The 21289-nt window shown below is 39.0% G+C and overlaps 1 protein-coding gene across 5 annotated transcripts in view; it reads right to left on the bottom strand.

Annotated features, from left to right (window-relative positions):
• The window catches only part of MYO5A (myosin VA), a 187589-nt gene that overhangs the window by 12734 nt on the left and 153566 nt on the right, over positions 1-21289 (bottom strand). For 2 of the 5 annotated variants that reach the window (XM_070271278.1, XM_070271297.1), the window contains exons 29-36: positions 19949-20049; positions 16738-16818; positions 14730-14928; positions 11883-11957; positions 10546-10639; positions 5312-5458; positions 3108-3262; positions 915-1004 (exon numbers count right to left, since the gene is read on the bottom strand). In XM_070271278.1, the coding sequence (XP_070127379.1) occupies positions 915-1004; positions 3108-3262; positions 5312-5458; positions 10546-10639; positions 11883-11957; positions 14730-14928; positions 16738-16818; positions 19949-20049 (942 nt within the window). The remainder of the gene's footprint in view (positions 1-914; positions 1005-3107; positions 3263-5311; positions 5459-10545; positions 10640-11882; positions 11958-14729; positions 14929-16737; positions 16819-19948; positions 20050-21289) is intronic. The other 3 variants (XM_023617284.2, XM_070271283.1, XM_070271288.1) reach the window with 3 other exon arrangements.

Here is a 21289-nt window from a genome sequence, read left to right as displayed (position 1 = left end):
ATCTATAAGTAGGGACCCTCTGGGGGATGCTGGTCTGTCAATCCCATCTCCTCTGGGACCACGTCTTGCTCATATTTGTATCTCCCATCATTTGCCAGGGCAGTGCCCTACCTCTAGCCTCTGTGCACTCAGGAAGTGCTACTGCTCAGCTTCTCTGCCTGTTCACCCAGCAGAGGATGGGGAGGCAAGGACAGCAGTGGGTAGGGGCACAGGCCCTTGGAGGTGGGCAGACCCAGAATCCCAGCTCTGTTCCTTATGGCTGAGAGAACTTGGGCAAATGGATGAACATGACTGAGCTTCAGTTTCCTCATCTATAAAACTGGGTTATAATTCCTGCCTCACAGAGATGTTGTAAGAATTAAATAACATAGTGTATAGTAAGTGCTGTCTGATACATACTAGGCAGCCCTTAGTAAGTGGTAATTATTAATACATTACATAAATTTGAAATATGAAGTCTATCAAACTGATGAACAAGTCACTACAAAACAAAAGCAAAACAGATTTTTGGACAAATTGAAAGAGATGTGTCTTAATCACCTTTCATGTATTACGGCAAGCCAAAATTGATTAATTTCTTTAAATAGTTCAATATTCCTATATTAGTCCTTGAAAAGCTGACTTCCACACATATTGACAAAAAGTTTCATTGTTGGTAACTACTCATTGACCAATGCTCATTTTATTTCTGCTGTGCTTTCTCAAAATACGGACTCTCAGAGGGAAGAACTATGTCACTTCTCAATTCACTGTTTAGTAAATAACAAACATCAAACCAAGCTGTGAACTTCCAGGCCACCCCTGAACTCAGGTTTCCAAGTAACAAATGGTTAACCATTTTGTGCTTGAAAATTTGTCCCTAAAAAGACCAGAGCAAGTATAGCAAGCTGGTTTTATAGTCAAGGTTTTCTCACCTCTTCTCCACTGTACTGCTTCAAGCAGTGCAAAAATCGGCATGTGTTAGAGAGCCAGAAGGAGACAGTTTCAAAATCATCACCTCTTTTCTGAAAGAAAGAATAAGTCTAAATTTGCTTTTTCCTTAGGGAAATAACAACCGGAAAAAAACTCAACAGATACCAGACGTCCCATTTCTTTCAGTTACCATTATAAATAATGATAAAAATAAATCACATTGCAATTGTAAAGTCTTACATCATCACTAGAGAATCTCAACTACTTGGGTTTATTGGTTGGTTGTTACTTTGCGTGGCATCCATTTTCTTGCCATTAGAAAATGATGCCCAGTCATTCAGTTGAGGTAAGCACAGCAGTCCCTTTAAGCAGTAAAAAATTCGCCTAGCCACAGGTTACCCAGACTTACTTCCCTCGGGGTTACTGAAGGGAATCAGAAAAGACTAAAGACATAAAAGGGAATCACAAAGATTGTGAGGCACTGAGAGCCAGAGTAGGTTAAAAATCTTGTCACTGATACAGTTTGTGAGCAGTGGATCAGAAATGGCATGGAGCAAGTCCTGTGCAGAGCAGTAGAGACAAGGGAAGCTGCTTGGCTCTTCATCAGCACTGGGCCACATGTCAAATAACCAGCTGCTAAATCAAAACGGGGATGCAAGATGAATACATTTCAATTCAAAACAGGGATGTAAGACAAATGCATGTCAATTTTAAATGATATCAAAAAGGTGTTATGTTCCAGGTACCCACTTCTTTTAATCTTTATACAATTTGCTACAATAATTAGTCAAATTAGATAAACATCTTCTTGCAATTAAGATGAGAGGGAGAAAACTTTGTGATTTGGCTTTGTTGTCTTTGTGGGACCTGACGTAAGAGGTAGTAAAACTTGCAGTCTATCTAAGTGCAATATAGTATCAATACACCCAAAATCAAATGAGTTACATTCAGAAGACATTCATCAACTTTTAAATGTTAAATCTTCAGAAACTCCATGCTTTAGTAAGCACTGCAGAATGTAATTACACAGAATATCTATCTGCACAACATGGACTGAGAACCAGCATTTGTCAGAAATTCACTACCAGGGGTTGGGGGGAGGGTGTGTTTAATGGGTACAGAGTTTCAGTTGGGGACGATGAAGAAGTTCTGGAGATGGATGGTAGTGATGGTTGCACAACAATGTGAATGTACTTAATGCCACAGAACTGTGCACTAAAAAATGGTTAAACGGTAAATTTTATGTTAGTATATTTTACCACAGTTACAAAACATAGTTCATGAAAGACATTTTAGACTTGAGAGAGTCCACTGGGCACGTTAACTATTCACTTATCTCCATCCTAAAAGTTCTCAACTACACTTGAACCTAATGTAATGTCACATGTCAATCATACTTCAACAAATCAAATCAAACCAAATGAGAGAATATTTTGATTCAAAAAAAAGAGTTCTCATTAAGTTAGATAATCAGAAAGCAAAGTACCTGGAGCACATTCTCTTAGCTCCTCACAGAAACAGCTGAGTTAAAACTAAGAATAAGGTTCATTGTTTTTCTCGAGAGTCAAGAGGCGGATTATGCAACGTGACTCAGTAATTACCATGTTATGTAGGGCTTTCTGCTCTATTATATAATTTTGCTGTCTCTTGCAAATCTTCCCTCTCTGATTAGTATCTGTGTGTTGCTTCTTATACGGAACCAGGCATTTCAGGTAACAAGGAAAATTACAGGGAGTTGGAGAATAACGGGAAGAAAAGTTGGAAGAAAAATTTTAATCTTTTATCAGACATCTTTTTATATGAATGAGCCATGTATTATTGAACTTATGTAATACCTATTTTAACTACAGCATCATATTCCCTATATATATGGACTGCACGACATATTTTCAATTCAGTTCTAAGTAAGACCTCAAAGCAGACTATTTCTGTCTATGAAGAAACTAAATTTACTCCACAATTAAATGCAATTATGTCAAATTAATTTTGATTACTGTTCATCCCGAGCCCTGTTTTGAAAGATGGTATATAGACATGTGGCAAGAAAGACTGTTTCTTACAACGGAAGGTGTCGGTTAAGACTGGGAAGTGTTCATAACTGGCAACTAAGCTAAAGTCTAAGGAAGGAAAAGTACCTCTGTGCAGATTCTCTCATCAATAATATTCATTAGGAGAATTTGTTGACATGAACTGACCTTTAATACTTTTTTGATGCTGTTAATTGTTGATGTTAGCAATGACCTTACTTTCTGATCATCATTCAGGTAGTCAGCATGTCGCACACACATAAAGAGGATATATGCTGGTAACCCTGGAATTAAATTGACTGCTACACCACGCGGCTTCAGTTCTGAAAAGAGAAAAGAGGAAAAATAATCTTATAGCACTCTGAAAGTCTTCATGAGGAATGCTTTGTGAGATATAAAAGCACAGCTCTCATGTAAGAGTTCAATCATTCAGAGTAAATAAGTCATATAAAAAAGCATATTTTAATAGCTCATTAAGTGGAGAAATTCCTGAGGGTGGGGACATGTGAATCCTGGTTGTCTATACAATGACAACTCCGCAATTTATATCTCCTGCTCTGACTTTTCCCTTGGATTCCAGTCTCACGTCAACTGCCTTTTGCCATCTCTGCTCAGGCATGTCAAACTGAGCCCATTCCAAACCAAACTCGATTCCCTGTGGAACCTGCTCTTCCAGGAGCTGTGCCCATCTCAGTAAGTGGCAGTTCCAGTCTTCTAGTTTCTCAGGTTATAAACGTTGTCATCTTCCTTTCTTTTTCTCACAGCACACATCTTTTCCATCAACACATCCTGTTGGTTCTACATACAACACATAGCCAGAATCCAACTACTTTTCTACTAGCCACCCTAGTCTAGGCCACCATCATCTTCTCCTGAATAGCGAGGGCTTCCAAACTGGTCTCCTGGATTCATGCCTTGCTCCCAGGAGGACATCTGTCACACCACAGCCAGAGTAGTTCTATAAAACAATGTAGGTCAGATCACATCACTTCTGTTCAGAAAAGCTTCCAAGTAGCTTCTCATCTCTTTCTTTCACAATACCCGAAATCTCACCATGGTCTGTGTAATCTGCCCATTGCCCCTCCCCAGCTCACTGTGTTCCAGTTAACTGGGTCTCCTTGCTGTCGGTTGAACATGCCAGGTATGCTCCCACCCCAGGGCCTATGTATTTACTGTTTTCTGCCTGAAATGTTCCTTCTTCAGATCAGCACGACTTGCTTCCTTCCTTTGGTCTCTGTCTGAAGATCACCTTATCAAAGAAGCCTTTCCTATCAACTTTGTATAAACTAGTACTCCTGCTTTGACTCTTTCTCCTTCTTTCTCATTTCATCTTTATTTTATCCCCCCTCATGTAAGCTCTATGAGAATAGGGACTTGGCTTTGTTCATTACTCAGTACCTAGGAAATGCTTAGCACATGGTAGGAGCTCACTAAATATTTACCGAATCGATGAATCTTTGTTACCTCTATGCTTAATAACCAGTGGCTCCTTCACAGTTTTGCTAACTGACAATCATGTTGAAACTTAAGCGCCTCTGCACCTATATATAGTACTAAGTTCAATGCCATGAACCATGGGAACATTAAATTAGGTATAACTGCCAATCACATTGCTGTCGCCCTGGCACCTGGCGGGAGGAATGCTATGCAGAGGCTGAAAGGAGAGGATTCTAGCGTTTTCAGTTCACAACTTAAGGTCTGTGTGCACTCCCTAATCATTTCCCATCTCCCTAAAAGGTCTTTCTGCAGAGCTAGTGGGCTCACACCCAGTCTTAGGGGCCTTAGGCTGCTCTGAAATGCTGCTTTGACTCCCATTTCCTTTGTCTGCTCCTCTCCTTCCATTGCTGGAATCTTTTCCTTAATTCTTTTGTTTCTTCCCTATAACTGAACTATTGTTCTTGATATATTTAGTGATGCACTTTTCTAGGGAATTAAGGAAAAAGAGAAATTCAGGAACTTAAATGGCCTAGAGCTATGGTGTTCAACATGGCTACACTTCAGAATCCCTTGAAAGATTGAAAAAAACACCTCTAGACATATCCAGGCTCTTCCCTTTAGAGATTCTGATGTAATTAGTCTGTAGAGGGGCCCATACGTCAATACTTCTCAAAAGCTTCCCACGTTATTCTAATGTGTAGCCCAAGCTGAGAAGGCCTGGTGTCAAGGGACCCCCTGGGGTGGGTCCTAGGCAAGTGTCCCTGCAGTTTGACTGATAATGTGTGATGTGATCAGGATGCTACCAAAGCATGTAATGCACAGTCGGTAATGATGACGACAGAAGTTGGTGTTGACTATTTCAAAACTTAGTGCTAGTCTCCCACTACTCACATATGTACCAGAAAGACCTTTAATCCTATGCAGAAAATACTTGCCCAGAATCAGGTTCTTAACAAGTTTCTGCTCATCCTCCTTCTTGTATTCCAGCATTCCTTGGAAATCCTTTTCTTTCCTGGGAATGTTGACTGGACGGATGGGTTCATCAATGATCTGTCCTGGGGAGATGTTCTCCATCTGGCCCACTTCACAAGAAACAAAAAAAGGAAACATGTTTTCCAGATAGAAAAGATGAGAGGGTTCCATGTTCCTCTAATTTTAAATGAACTCTACAACAACAGAAACTTGCTGTATTTGCCAATTAATTGTCCTTTCTTAAATTTTTTTTGCTAAAATTGGGTGGAAAGATGGCAAAATTATATGGTGCTTGGCTACTGTCAACATAAAAGAACTTTACTTGATACAAAAGCATTTTTTTGTAATAAGGTTTACTTTGTATTAAGACTAAATGTCCCCAAAGTAAGTGATTTAACCTCTTAGTTAACTAATTAGAACCAATCATAAACGGTTAAAGATATTTAGGCCTTAATTCTCAGAAGGAAAAAACAATATTCTCCAAAGAGGCAGCAAGAGTACAAAAGATTATCCCTCACCTTTAGTTCTATGAATCTAGTCATTAAAGAAAAAGAGCAATTTCTTTTACATGTATCCTTGCAATCAGTTTAAACCACATCAACATAGCTGGTAGAAGAGGATTTCTTCACACAAGTCCATGTGAAATGTTTATTTTTCACAAAGGCTTCAAATAAGGCAAAGACCTAACTTTCCCCTGCCAGCCCTCAGCCCCAAAGAAATCAAGGGCAGATAAAACAGCCTTTATTTAATATGATTTCCTAAATATTACTGTCTTTTGTTTCTTTGTTTTTAGTAAAGTGCCCAAAGTCCTACCATGAAGATGCAAGCGTTGAAGCACAACCACTGGTTAACAACCCTTTCAGATGTCAAAAACGGTTACGACTGTCAATGGAAGCTGCTAGAGAAAAGTTATGCTAAGGGTGAAAAAAAGTTTCTAATTTCATCTCAAAATTGAGAATTGAATGGGAAATGCAAGGGAAGGGAAGGGAACACACGATTATGATGGTATTTGTGGAGATATATGCTAGTAAGCAGGTTTTTAATTCTTTTATCTACAGGAAGAGGGGCAGGTAAGAAATCTATGTAGGCATGGATTAAGTTTGCCTTCAGAGATTGTACTCAAACAAACAAAATGCAGATCAGATGCATTAGAAAGTTTACTGTTGCCGACTCCACAAGGTATCAGAAGTGCTTCTCCTGTCACTCTGGGCAATTTCCTGTGTTAGTTCTGGGAAGCCAGTTCCACAGGACGAGGTTATCACAGAGAACACCAATACCTGCCAGTGCCCTTGCTTATGTGGCAGAGAGCCTGGTGACAGCCCGTCCGCCTCCCGCTGCAGCATCACACCCCGGGACTATCAGCGCTGAAACTCACCACCGTCCACCAACACTATGATACCTAACGAGTGATCACATTGTGAATGGACAGATCAGAGTTGAGGCTGCTAGTGTTTCATCTGCACGATGCAGACACAAAAGGTACGCCTCTATACAAGAGACAGGAGATTCAGACTCTTGAGTCTTACGTAAATTATTTCTGGAGTCAGTTTAAATACAACACCATGAGGACCTCGGAATCAGCACACAGTGGCCGTCCCAGCTCATGTACATGCTGCGTATAAAATACAAAATAAGAAAATCCCTGCCATCTATGTTACTAGTCGCTTTAAGCCACAGAAACAATCCTAAGAGGGGAAACTGGGAGGAAATAGATTCAACACCTAAGTTTATCAATAAATGTACATATTTGGACTCCATATAATCCAAAGAGAATGTTTTAAACCTACTGATCTCATCATATCTAAGGTGCCATTGATGGAGAGATAGACCATTATTTCATATAATAGTGAAGGATGATCACTGCCAATTAAGCTACAACCCATCAGCGCTGTAAGACACATCCTAATTTCAGAGATGCTAAAATGTGAAAAAGTGTGCACCTGAGAATTTATGAAATATGGTGAATATTTTTAATAAGAGTTTTATGTTTTAAAAGAAAGCTTCACTTTCCTTTTGCAAAATCTCTAGCTAAGATATTTTTGGTTCTGAACAAAAATGTCAGACAAAATGTGCCATACTTTCATTAAAATCTTTCTTTCTGCTTTTGAATTCTCCCCAGAGATTTGAGTCTACAAAAACTCACAGATAAAATATAGCTGTCAGCTCAATATAACTTTGATTTATTCAGCAGATCATTTACTAATTAAAATAAAATGTCAAGCCTTGTGTAAGCCCAGATACCACCCCAGTTTTCAAAGACTCAAGACACTCTGGGGGTCATTCAGTCCAAGGGTCCATCTAATAATACAGACATCCTTCTAGAAAGATCTGAAGCAAGCTCTATTTCCATTTTCTAGATTCTTTGTACTTGAGGGAAAAATATTTCTGAAACTTTTGTCCTGGAAAGGGAAAGGAAGTTTTTTAAAAAATTTATTTTTCATCAATTTAGTACCAGGAAGTTCTTGATCTCAGGCTTAATCAAGACAGTCAAATAAATTCCTGTAAGTAGAGAGATTCTGTTGGAAAATATGAGACAAAGGAGTGAAGTCCTCAGAAGGCTTGGGTTCTAGTCCTAGTTTGGTCACAAACTGGCTGAGACCTTTGAAGCCACTTATGGTTTCTGAGCTTCAGCTTTTTTTCTCCAATGAAATAATTAACTGATTTCTAGAATTCTTTTAGGTCTAAATTCCCTGAGAATGAAAATTGAGATGGAACACCCACTCCTAGATTAAAATATAGCACAAAGCAGATCAAATTTTGAAACACTCTCCATTTAACTACATAATTTCTGCTAAAAATTATATATGTGGCAGTTAAAAAGAAAAGTCTTCATTGGCTTTTAAATGAGTCTCCTTAATTAAGTGCAGCCCATAGGAGGAGGCAAGTCTTGCTATTTTAAGATAGAAGAATTTAAGCATAATAAAGAAAAATATAAAAAAAACTTTTAGATATTATAAGGTACTTTGTTTCACAAGGTTGCCAGTATTTTCTGTATAATGCGGGGATAAAGGGACAGGAAGAGAACAATGTTGGAGGAGCTTGTCCCCTTTATTCTCTAATTTTGGGAAGGGGTGGGGACACTGTACTCAGCAAGTACCCAAGTCACATAAATCGATTTCATTTTATTCTTTAGACATAACTTTTCTTAAGAATATTAAAATGCCTTTTTTGTTTAATCTATGAATTGCCTTCTCAAATGCTACTTAAAAGTTTAAGAACATAGCTGGCAGGATAGTTTAACGGATGAACTTGATTTATGATTGATAATGGCTTAAAATTGCTAATATCTTGAAAGATTCTAATTTACTTTTTCAATTAAAAGTATACATATCAAAGAATGCTGAGTAAAAGCTTAAAATAGTAAGTGACTTTTCTATTTATCAAAATTTACTAACGTATGGCAAAGGAACCATTATGGGTTTTAAAAATAATCTCACAAGTTAATACCCTTAAAATCAGTTTCTTTCAAGCCAATACTTTACTGTCTAATTATCACCTCATGATATAATTAGTGCAGAGTTAAGTGCAGAAAGGTTCTCTGAATAAAGATTTTTTAAGTTCTGCCAACAGACATTATAGCCCATGTGTGTGTGATTTGGAGGCTCAAAATTTTAATGTAATATATGAATCACATAATGCTAAAGGATTATATATAAATATGACTGCAAAGTAATCTGTCTGATTTCTAAACAAATATTTTAGCATTTGCACATCCAAGGGAATATTACTGTCTTCAAAGCAAGCATCCATGTTGCTATTCTAAATATTTCTGAAACTTATTTATTCATTCAACAAACATTTATGGGATGATTATGATAGGTCAGACACTATGCTAGGTGCTGTGAAAACAAAGGGAAATAACAGGTGGTCCCCATGCTTGGGAAGCTCACAGTCCATTGAGGAAGCCAGTAATTCAAACAGAAAACCTGCTGAAAATATGACAGGGAAAACTACAAAAGATGTGAGGCAAATTGCAGTACATAGAGGGCAGAGCCATCAGATCTGTCTGAGTGATCAGGAAAGGCTGCTCTTGAGGATGTGACATATGACTCTTCTCAAAGGATGAGCAGGAGCTGAGCAAGAGAAGCAGGAGGACCAAAGAGAAGGAACAGTGATGACGGGCCTGGCATGTTGGAGGACTGAAAACCACATCAGAGTTAATCATGGTAGATTCTTTTGAACATTCCCAGTGATGGGGAATCTTCACCCTCTGAGCCAAGTAAAAATTATGCAGAGTGACACTGAGAGAACAGATGGGTAATCAGACTGCACAGTATCATTTTTGGTCAAAATGACAATAGCTTGCATAGGTCTGAAGGCAATTCCACAAAGGGTCTCTAATCTCTTGAACGACGAGAGCATTGGTTGGAATAAGCCTAGATTCTGGCTTTAGCCCTGGTCACTGCTATATCCCTGGCACCTAAATAAATACTTACTGAAGGAACAAAGACACTAATCCACAAGGCAAGATTCATTTGTACACAACAACTGATATCTGGTTATTTCTCAAGGTGTTTTCCCATCATCACCATATAAAACTCACGAGATGTTTTAAAAAATCTTATTTCTTTATAATCATAATTCATTTTTTCTTATTTACCTCTTTTTTTCTCCATTACATGGTACGTTCTTTGAGGACACAGACTTTATCTTACTCATCTTAATAATAAAAACAACAACAATAATAATAACTAAGTTGTGTATTGCATCTACTATGTGTCAGGAACTATACTAAATACATGGCACATATTAACTCACTTAATCTTTACAAACCATGTCAGGTAAACAACATTATCATTTCCACTTAACAGGTACAAAAACTGAGGCATGGAGAGGTTCAGTAACTTGCCCAGTATCAGATGACTAGTAGTAGAAGACTCAAGATTTGAACCCAAGAAACTTGGCTCCAGAATCTATGCTCTTAACCTCTATGCTATACCGCCTAGCACAGTGCCTGACATATAGAAGACAGTCATTAGATGTTTGCTGAATGAATTCTCTCCCTTTGTAAATTATTACTACCATGAAAAGAACATTTTCCCCAACCTTGCAGTGGAAATTTCCACTCCACAGAGACCAGGTTTCTAAAAGTCATTTTTGTTATCATCCCTAATATTTGCATGCAAACCTATTAGGCCACTAGTATAGTAATACAAAATCAAGATTCAGCAATTGGTGTAAAAACATGTTTAAATACCTTCTAGTTCACCAATTTTTTTGGCAAATACTTTCAGTTGTTTTTTCAGTTTCCGGACAGTCTTATCTTGTTTTTCAAGTTGTTCCATCAAATCCTAAAGATCAAAATGAGAAATATAACAGAAAGATCAAAATAGGCCTTCTAAAATGCACAGAAGGAAAGCAGACACAAAATCACAAAAACAGCAGTTAGTTTTACATAAAAGCTCGTTGGTGGAGCCACCATCTGGCTAAAACTGGCAGGCGTGGGAAACGCAGCTACAATAAAAGCCAAATGTTAAATATATACAATGCGGTAAAATCCATTACAGCGTGATGGACAGCAGGCTTAATTGGGGAGCCTTTGCCAGTAAGCTCCATGTGGGTAAAACAATTAAATGCTCATAAAATGCATGCTATTCCAGTGGAAGGTTTTCTTTTAAAAGGGAATGGGCAAAATAAATTTTTATGAACACACAAAAAGCTCTGAGGGAAGTTTCAAGGCTGGTTGAACTTGGGTAGGAGTTTCTGACCGACACCCACGTGTGTGAAGCGCTGTCTCTACGACACCCACCCTTTGGAGAAGCTAAAATTAGTTCTGTAACCTAAGCAAAGTTAAGAAGTTTGGGGAATTAAAAGATAACTTGAAAAAATAACCACAGAGAACAGGATAAACAGCGGTCTACTGACCTAGGACCAGGTGGCAGGCGGCAAAACACACCCATAAAATCTCGCAAGTGATATAATTTTGCTTATAGAGAAAAAAAGAAGGTAATTCCAAATGCTTTCTGCAAAAAGAGAAAAAAGAAGCACATCCAAGGGGAGGGGGTAAAAAGGTTTGTGATGACTGGCTCTCTATTTAGTCAAGAGTTCTCTCAATGACAGGCATAGTTAAAAGATCGATAATTAAGAAGACACTGGACGATAACATCCTTGAAACTTAGAATGGAAATGAATCAGTGATATCTGTGGTTGTTATTCAGGTTATGGGGAAGAAGTGTTTACAAATACAAATATTCACTCATTCTCCAGCTTAGACAGGGCTGACTGAGATACTGGAGCTGTGATTCCAAGGGAACAGTTGCTGACATCTCAATGTGTTCAGTTCTGCTTCTTGGATTTCACTTTATCTTTCAAATCACATTTTGCTTCCATCACACTGTAAGCCTAGCGTTAATAACAAACCAAACGTGACAACAGACGCAGGACACTGAGAGAGGTGACACCACGGGCTAAACACAGCTGTGGGGAGAAACAGGTTTCACCAAAGAGACTTCCTGGGGAGGGGCGGGCAGGAGTGTGCTCTTCAGTTACAGAGGGCCAGAAGTAGCGACAGAAAAGCACTCTGAGTTTACATACAATCATCCGTTTGTACAGTGAAATCCGATATGACTGATACTTCTTAGGGTCATCTGCATATAATTCCTCAAAATACTGAAAAAACAGGCACAATGGACATTTGTTTTTTTTCTGAGTCTTTGAGAGGAATGCTACCTCTCAGCAAAATCAATTTAAAAATATTTTAAAACACAATGAAACTGTCTCTGCTCAAAATGCTCTGATCTGTCATCTGCCATTGCCCTCTGATCTTCCTAGTATAGATGATTCTAACTATCTATATACATATATTTTCACATGCTCAGAGGAAACAGGCTATGGCGAGGGTGCTATCATTTAGCAGGTGAACAGAGCGCTGGTCCGTATTCCACAGATAAGGCTGCTGTTTACTCCTTAGACCTGCTCACAAGCTGTTGCACTTTTTTGCTGCCAGCAGCAGCAAGAGGGAGGCAGGCAAATAAAATGAAAGCGTGAACAACAGCAGTGTTGGCAATCTTGTTTGAAGGTAGAAGGGCTGGTGAGAAGCCGTGTGCCTTCCTTCCCTGAAAGGCAGCATGGGGGAGGCCTGGGAAGCACGTTCATTAGCTGAGGGAGAAAACTGTCTTTGTCTTTGGGTTGGGGGTAGGTGTTGGGGGGGTTAGGCAGGTAGAGTTTCCAAGAACACCAAGCCTAGGTCCACTGCTGCTTTAATATCCTGCTTAAGTGTTTCCTAAAGAAATGCACATTGAGATTAAGAAACTATAATGATTTTGAACAAGCGCATCATTCCCTGTGCTTAAGTTTGAATCCATTCTCCTGAATTAGTAGTCAGTGAAGCAGGAGAAGCAGCTGACCTACGAAGGGCTTTCCTAAAACTCAGACAAACTCATTAACTAGACTCTACCTTTGGGGGCTTAGTCTATCTTTGATTAGCTATGAAAAACTGCCAAGAAAATTAATACTGCAATCAAGGTTGCAAGGGAAATCTTAATCAACTTAGTGAAAAAACTCTGGGAATCTGCCACCCAAAAGCATCTTGATTTCATGGTTTCACCTTGTATTTTAAGACAATCATTGATAAGCACAGAATTTATATGCTGACCAATTGTTATTATATTATTCAGGATATTTATCAATTTGCCGGCATTAAAGCATGGTTAGTTTAATTTAAGCAACAATATACTTGAGAGCAATAAAACATTTCAAAAATATTCCATGAATCAGAAAATTTTCCCCCACAAATTAGTGATATTTCAGTCACTTTGGAAACACTTGCTCTCACCCTCTTCCACTCCCATAACGGAGCCTCACTCAGCAAGCCGTCCTCAGAGGGACAGACAGACTGTGAAAAGAATGCTTTTAGGTTTGCCTCTAATTAATATAAAACATGGTTGAACAGATGACACTAGAAAACTATTTGTAATGTAAATGATCACTAATGGAGTAATGAAGGGATAATTCGGCTCGTTAAATCTTCAATGAAAATTCAAACTATTTTATTATAGGTCATTAAAACCCTGAATTGAAACAAAAAAGGGCAAATCACCACCAATCCTAAACAGGTTTTCTCAAAACCAGGCTGACACTACAATATAGATTTTACATAGAAATGTGGAATTATAACTTTTCAATCACTTAATTTAATAAATATATTTATCAAACTTAAGTAGATTAAAAAAATCTGTAAGGGTCTGCCCTGGTTGCCTAGTGGTTAAGTCTGGCACACTCTGCTTCAGTGGCCTGGGTTTGGTTCCCGGGCAGAGACCTACACCACTCGTCTGTCAGTGGCTATGCTGTGGTGGTGGCTCACATACAAAAAAGGAGGAAGGCTGGCAACAGATGTCAGGTCAGGGCGAGTATTCCTCAGCAAAAAAATCCCAAAAAACAAGCCCAACCCCAAAAAATCTGTAAGTCTGTAATAAAAGTTATTTTGTGACTGAGGAAGAAATATTTTCTGCAAAAAAAAAAAGAAAAAAGAGGAAAAAAGTAAAAGAAAAAGAAAAAACTTGGACTCTCTGCCAGCCTTCAGAATCTGGGAAGGGAAAAAAAAACCTTCTCATTCACTGCACAAATTCTATCAAAAAGAATCAAAAACGTATAATCTTGAATCTTGAGGTTCTTCCTCCCTGACCTGGGAGCTCCATCCAGTGTCAACTAGAGCCCCGACTGGCTCTGGCAACCACCTGCCCTGACCGTAATGCTAACCCCACTTGTCTGCTGGAGATGGAGGCTGGGATAGCCTCAGCGGCTGCTTAGGGAGCAAAGGTGAACAAAGCTTGCCCCCAGTCTCTGTTGTGACAACCACATAATAAACCTCCTCAAATGGCAGAGAATCAGCAGCTGAAGTGGAGGAAGCAGGTCACCCGAGTTCTCAAGGACGTCCAAAGCCCAGCACACAGTCAGGTGATACCTTCTAGACTCTCCAGGTTAGGTCTGAGAATGCTCAGACGTGCCAGAGCCCTCTGTGAGAACAACGTGCGCACACCACCACTTCCACCACCAGTCATTTTCCTTACTCTGTCTCTGCTAAAGTGAGAGCAGTGAGTTTTCCAGCCATGAAAGATGGGTTTAATCAAAAAGAAACTAGGACTGGGGCTGGCCCTGTGGCCGAGTGGATAAGTTCGCGCCCTCGGCTGCAGGCAGCCCAGTGTTTCATTGGTTCGTATCGTGGGCGCGGACATGGCACTGCTCATCAAACCACGCTGAGGCAGCGTCCCACATGCCACAACTAGAAGGACCCACAATGAAGAATATACAACTCTATGTACCGGGGGGCTTTGGGGAGAAAAAGGAAAAAAAAATAAAATCTTTAAAAAGAAAGAAACTAGGACCGTCCTGCAGGGCCAGGCGCTTCTGGCTGAGTGTGTGGGCCCAGGCACCTCCTCTTACCAAGTTTTCGTTGGTCAGCCGGGTGATCTCATGCTGCAGGCTGGCCTCGATGCGGGCCTCTGGGGGCAGCTGCAGGTTCTGGGCCAGCAGCTGCTGCTGCCGGTTGTTCTCCTCCTTCAGGCTCTGGATCTCCCCGCGGAGGGCTTCAGCCTCATTCTCATGGCTCCTCTTCTGCGACTGGAGCTGGGATTCCAGGAGCCTGTGGAGAAGCCACACAGGTAGGAAACGGAGATGACCCTAGAGTCCCTGCCTGGTGGGTGCAAGGCTTCGTGCTCACTTGCAAGGGCAGGAAAAGTGGGTGCTCTTTAGTGTCTGTGTAACTTCTGACTTGATTAAAGTCAAGAAATTCAAACAAAGGCCAGAAATGAATGCTCTCATATTTGTGTCTTTCTGAATTCCTGCTACAAATACAAAGTTCTCAAAGGCCCTGAGAAACAGGAGCATTTTAGCTCTTTTGAAAGGTTCATAGGAAATGGTGACTAAAATAATCAATTAAAAGACATAGCTTTAACCTGGCTTACCACATTTACAAACTAGCATTTAAGTTGGCAAAGACAGGACCTTTCCTGCAAAATAACTCTGCACAATAGAGGGCTAGGTTACAAACTCCCCATCCAGTTAAATATGCCTTCAAGAATTTCAGTGTTAACAATTTCAGGCAGAGGGTGTGACCAGGGCCCATTTTTACTTTCTACTCTTATCTCTGAAGGACAGAAAGGTTGGAGTGGTACTCTGAAATATACACAGATTTACCCAAAGCAGATAGACAGTTCTGGAATTTCATATATATATTTTCTAAATTTGTCATCTTTTCTCTCCCTATAAATTTCCATATTAGTAACAGAATCCTAACAAGACATGTTTTTAGAACATAAATATTAATAGGACCAACAAAGTGGTTACTGGTTCTCTGAGCAAACATACAAGTCAGCTGCGTCCCCAAGCAGGCTGGCCACTGGCAGTGAGAATACAGAGAAATAGCATCCTCCCTTTACCACACACCCTGACTTCTACATTCACCCCTCTTCCAAACACAAACAACGTTATGGGTAGGAATTAACCAATATGAAGAAAGAAAAGACACTCTTTTATTCTAATCCCTTTGGTTACCAACTGCTGGGCAAAACTTACGATGCCATTGCAAGCAAACTGTTAGCAGCAGACTAAAAATATTTTAGTGATTATAAAATTTCAAAAGGATTTGAACCAATAACACCACAAAGTTAATGACAATGATTTATGATTAGAACAAACAAAGCAGAATAAGCAGAAGCCCCCTGAATGAATAGTATACTGTTTATAAAATTTAATCAGTAAAATGGTATTTTTATGAGATTTTTAAGATACAAATATCACTAGAGCAGAAGAGTGTCTGTGCTGGAAAGGTGTCGCTGTTTCAGTTTTGTCTGCTGTCTCCTAAACAGATTTAACATACTGAGTTTGGGGAATTATTTTGAACTGCAGCAATGCAGGAACCCCTCCTGATTTGCTGTTTCATAAATTTGAATTTCATGATAACCACACAGAATGCCAAACCATGTACTTAATACTGCTGTTAGGCAGCATGATAATCATATGTAAGAATGTAGCCACACTGCCACAGGCACATGTATCCTTTAGATTGATCATCATTCCAAACAAGCAGCTGCCAAGTAATCGGGATTAATCTCTCCAACAGTAGTTTGGGCTCTAGTTCAAAGGTTTTGGCTTTCTTCCAACTCCTAGTGAGATATTCACAAATTTTTAGCGTCTGAAGAGAACTCTAGGAGCATCCTTCACTTATGGGCCGCAACTCTTATATTCACCATCAATCCATTTCAACTTTAATAGCATCCCTTAGTGGAGAAGGTTTTTAAGAATGTTTTTGGTTGAATGTTCTAAGTTTTACTGAAATTTACCCAGGAAGACAATTAAAGTACAAGAAATACAGAAGTTAAAGTCAGGACGCCACTGTTAGTAAGAAAAACAACAAATTAATAACATTCCATTGTGAGGAGACAAATATAACCTGTTGGCTTGTTTTAACCCTTCATAAACCAGCCACAGCTCTCCATCCTCATTCAACTCATGGCAATCCATAGCAGATGATCTTCCATGCAAAAGGAACAACAATGCAAAACACAAAGGGACACAGGATGGTAATGAGATGATGATGGTCAAGAGGAGCACATGGTATTTCAATATTTTATTGTCAATAAGATTGTTTTTATTAATTACAGATGACTTTAAGACGTTACCACAGAAATTATTTTTGGTTAATTTAAAAAAAATGGGTAACATGTAACATCACACATAAATGGGTATCCATTAAATCAAGAAAAATCAAGGATCTAGAGCTCTTTTTTCTGCAAAATAAGAAACGACTGAAAAGGTGAGAAAGAGGTTCATTTTTAACATTTTATTCAGTTGGCAGAATGATCTTATATGTCACATATTATATTAGAGACTAACCACACAGTCACACATATGGAATGAAAACTTCAGCTACTGTCTTCATGTGGCAATCTTCCCAATCCATTTCAAAACGAAGTTTTTTTTTTTTTTTTTTTAAGATTTTATTTTTTCCTTTTTCTCCCCAAAGCCCCCCGGTACATAGTTGTGTATTCTTCGTTGTGGGTTCTTCTAGTTGTGGCATGTGGGACGCTGCCTCAGCGTGGTCTGATGAGCAGTGCCATGTCCGCGCCCAGGATTCGAACTGACGAAACACTGGGCCGCCTGCAGCGGAGCGCGCGAACTTAACCACTCGGCCACGGGGCCAGCCCCTCAAAACGAAGTTTTAAGTCTTCTGGGTAAGAACTTGTTTTAGCTTAATAAAATCTGATTTCCTATTTTCAAAATTGTTTTAAAAAATTCTTACAGGAGTAATTTATAAATAAGAATATGTCCAAAGTTCTCAGCTTTTATGACACAACTTTTAAAACATTTTTGCATCAAAAATTAATTATAAGACCTGGGGAAACTGCTTTTATATTAGAGAAATGACAGATTTTATTAAAAGTATGTATAATTAATAAATAATAATGACAAAGTTGATCACAGGATTTTTCAACCTAAGGTGTGAAAACAATATTTTTGAGTGTTTGCTAAGTGTCAGACACTGTTCTACATCCTTCCACATCTATTATTTCGGTTAGTTCTCCCAGTAACCCAATATATATGATTTGCCACATTGCAGAGGAAGACACGGAGGCTTAGAAGTAAGATACCTGTGGAGGTTACAGCTGGCAAGTAGCGGAGCCCAGGGCTATCTGACTGGAGCCCAGGTTCTTATGCCTCCTCCTAGACTTTTGTTGTTGATACAAAGTTTACACAAAACAAATTCCAGAGAATGCTCTTCTGTTTTCCTTCTACCATCTCTCCCTGGAGAGCTGACCTATTTGCATGGCCTCAACTGCATTATTATATGCTGATGACTTCAAAATTTATATATCAGACTACACATCTCTCCTGCTCCAGGTCTATATTTTCAACTGTCTAATGGATTTCTCTCCTTGGATGTCTTTCTAGTTCCTCAGATTCAATATTTGTAAGTCTATTGATTATTTCCACACCCCAGACGTAGGATCATGAAATGGCATCAGTGCATCCAACCAAGTACCGGGGCAGACACTTCAGTCACCCTCCACAAGTCCCTATCCCTTGTGCACACGTCCAATAAGCCACAAGGCTTCCTGACCTCATCTTCTTATGTATGTTTCAAAGTGTCCTGTTTCTCTCAATCCCAACTGCCACCAACCAAGTCAAAGTCACCATAATCAGTCATTCAGTTACAACAATAGCCTCTTAACTACTCTTTACGTTTCCAATCTTGTCCCACTACAATTTATTCTCCAACATAAAAGCCAGGGCTGGCTTTCTAAAATTCAAATATATCATTCTCCTACTTAAAACCTTTCAACAGCTTCCACTGTCATTGGAGTGAAATCCAAATTCTCTTGGCTGTCTCTCCAACTACCTATAAACTCTGTGAAAGTAAGGATTGTATTTACCTTGCTTACTGCTATACTCCCAGTGTGTGACACAGGGCCTGGCATGAAGCAGGCACACAACACATATCTGGTGATCGAATAGCTGAGTGGATGGATGAACAGTACAGTAGAGCTCTTGCTATACTAAGACATTCTTCGATAGAAGATATGCTTATAATTTACCTTCATAAATTAAAATTTAAGTTTAACCAAGTACTTCTATAAAGCATTCTCCACTCTTGCCCAAAAAAGAAGATAACAAGTACCTTACATTTTGCATGACAATATTCTGTAGTTTGTGAAGTATTTCTGTATACCAATCCTGATACTAGGCATCAGGAGACCTCAGCTGCACACTGAGAATACAAATCTCCAGAACTGTCTTTCTCTGTGATCATCGCTGACCACATTCGTTTAAGCATGCAGTCTTTTAAGTTCAGAGTTCAATAGAATGAAGGCCCTGTTGAGAAGTAGGGGGTGGTAGGAAGGCTGAAAGAATTCCACAGATGAGCCTTCACTTTGTGATAACCTCAGCTATAGGGAAAGCTTTCGGGAAAGTTCAGTCATTTAGTGACCGTGTAAATCCTGTACTCTCAGTCAGCCCACCTGAGGCTCTTAAGTGAATAGTGATGGAACTAAGTGCCGTCTGCAACTTCACTCATGTTACAGTAAATGGGATAAAACCAGAGTTAGGATTTTCTCAGAACCTCTTAGAAAATGTGACAAAAACCTGGTCTCGAATATCAAGATCCCACCCTAGAAGTCATAGTACCATTTTAGAATTAATTATATAGCCAACACTGACGTGATTGCAGATACTTCGTCACTTCTCTTCACACTAAGTTTCAATTAGTGAGAGCTGCAGTTGCCCCTACAAACCTTCACAGATAACCATCGTGAAGAACGAATCAAAGTGACCATCCACGACAGGCCAACAGTGAGAAACTGGTTTTCTTCTCAAGGCAGTCTCTCAAGCCTAAGACCCAAAATATGCAGAAATATATTCCCTGATGTAAAGAATATTTTCCCTGACATCTCTCATCAATAATGCTACCTTAAATTTTGAGATTTTAACTAGGACTATTTGGAAACCTTGGATTCCCAGTGAAGGTCAGTTGATGTCTAATAAAGCAATGCATAAACACTTTGACTATATAAGAGGCTGGCTTGAAGACTAAGGATCGATATGATTATACATGAATTGATATAATCATTGATGTGATTACACGAATAAAAGAAGTATCAACTTACCTGTTTGTTTCTTTCAAACCAATGTATGCTTGTGCTATTTCGCCTTTATCTTTCATTTTTTGTACATCTTCCAAAAGTATTGTGGAATCTGTCATTGTATTCTGAAGGGGGAAATAACACATATCCACATTAAGAGTCAACTCAAAAGCCTGGGACCACATACAACATTTTTTGTTCCTCCAGAATAGGGAGGTTTAAGTACTCCAGCACACGTCTGCCCCACCAGAATGTCAGCCCCAGCTTTGTGCATCTACAGAAGAGAGTGGGGCACACGCAGTTAAGAGAAAAAGGCACCTTCAGTCCCTCTGCTTAGAATCCCTGATGCTCTACTACAAAACGGGTGAGATTCCAGAGTACCACTGCCCTGTAAATAAAATCACTGACAGACTACGTGTGTTTTACATTATGTGAAATACACATATTCCATTAAATAGTTCCTTGGTGTACTTGCTTGATTATTGTTCTAATGCTGTGTGTGTGTGTGTGTGTGTGTATATATATATATTATACAGCATTATATTTATATATAGCATAAATATATATTTCTAAGTGTATATATACACACACACTTTATATATAAATATATATATATTTCAAAGTATATATATAACATTAGAACAATAACCAGGCAAGAACACCGAGCAACTATTTAATGGAATGTACAAAGCTGTTCTTTCTACTTCTTTCTAACCAGTTATAATAAAACAAACGTCCCAATAAAACACTAAAAATTTGACATAAAGCTCATTTTTCCACTAAAAACTCAGTACAAAAAAGGTGGTGTTCAGATGATATGCTTCAGAAAAGTTTTTCTCCCATCTTTGAATATATATAAAGGGGAAGGGTTTAGCTCCTTGTAAATATCTACCACCTGCTGTTATTCTTCTTTCCTCTGTTACAGTATAGCACGGTACATAAGCCTTTGAAATAAACATCTGGCAGGTTTTGTATAATGATTTTGTATAAAAAGGACTATTTTCCTAACATTTTTACTTCATGTGTTATTTTTCCTTTTGGGTTTAATCTGTCTGACAACCAACATAATTTCAAAGTCTTGCTTCTACTCAGCTACTCTTTATCTTTCCTAAAGCAGGGCAAAAAGAGACAATAAGAACACTGCTCCACAGCCTCTAAACAATAATACACTTGAGAACCCGGGGCCCATCCTGTCTGTCTAAATAGTCTACATCGGATTCTTTAGTCGACGTTTGCTCTAAAGCCAGGCCTCAGGAGGAGGTGGAGTTAACAACACACACTTCAAACACCAGGATCTCCGAGACCAGTTCCAAGGCGACTTTAATGCCAACTAGAGGCCTACAAATACCTGCTTTTCAAATTCAG

The sequence above is a fragment of the Equus caballus genome, chromosome 1 (assembly GCF_041296265.1).
Source record: "Equus caballus isolate H_3958 breed thoroughbred chromosome 1, TB-T2T, whole genome shotgun sequence".
NCBI lineage: Eukaryota > Metazoa > Chordata > Mammalia > Perissodactyla > Equidae > Equus > Equus caballus.
Note: the sequence above shows the minus strand (reverse complement) of the source record. Positions and strands in the feature narration are given on the sequence as shown.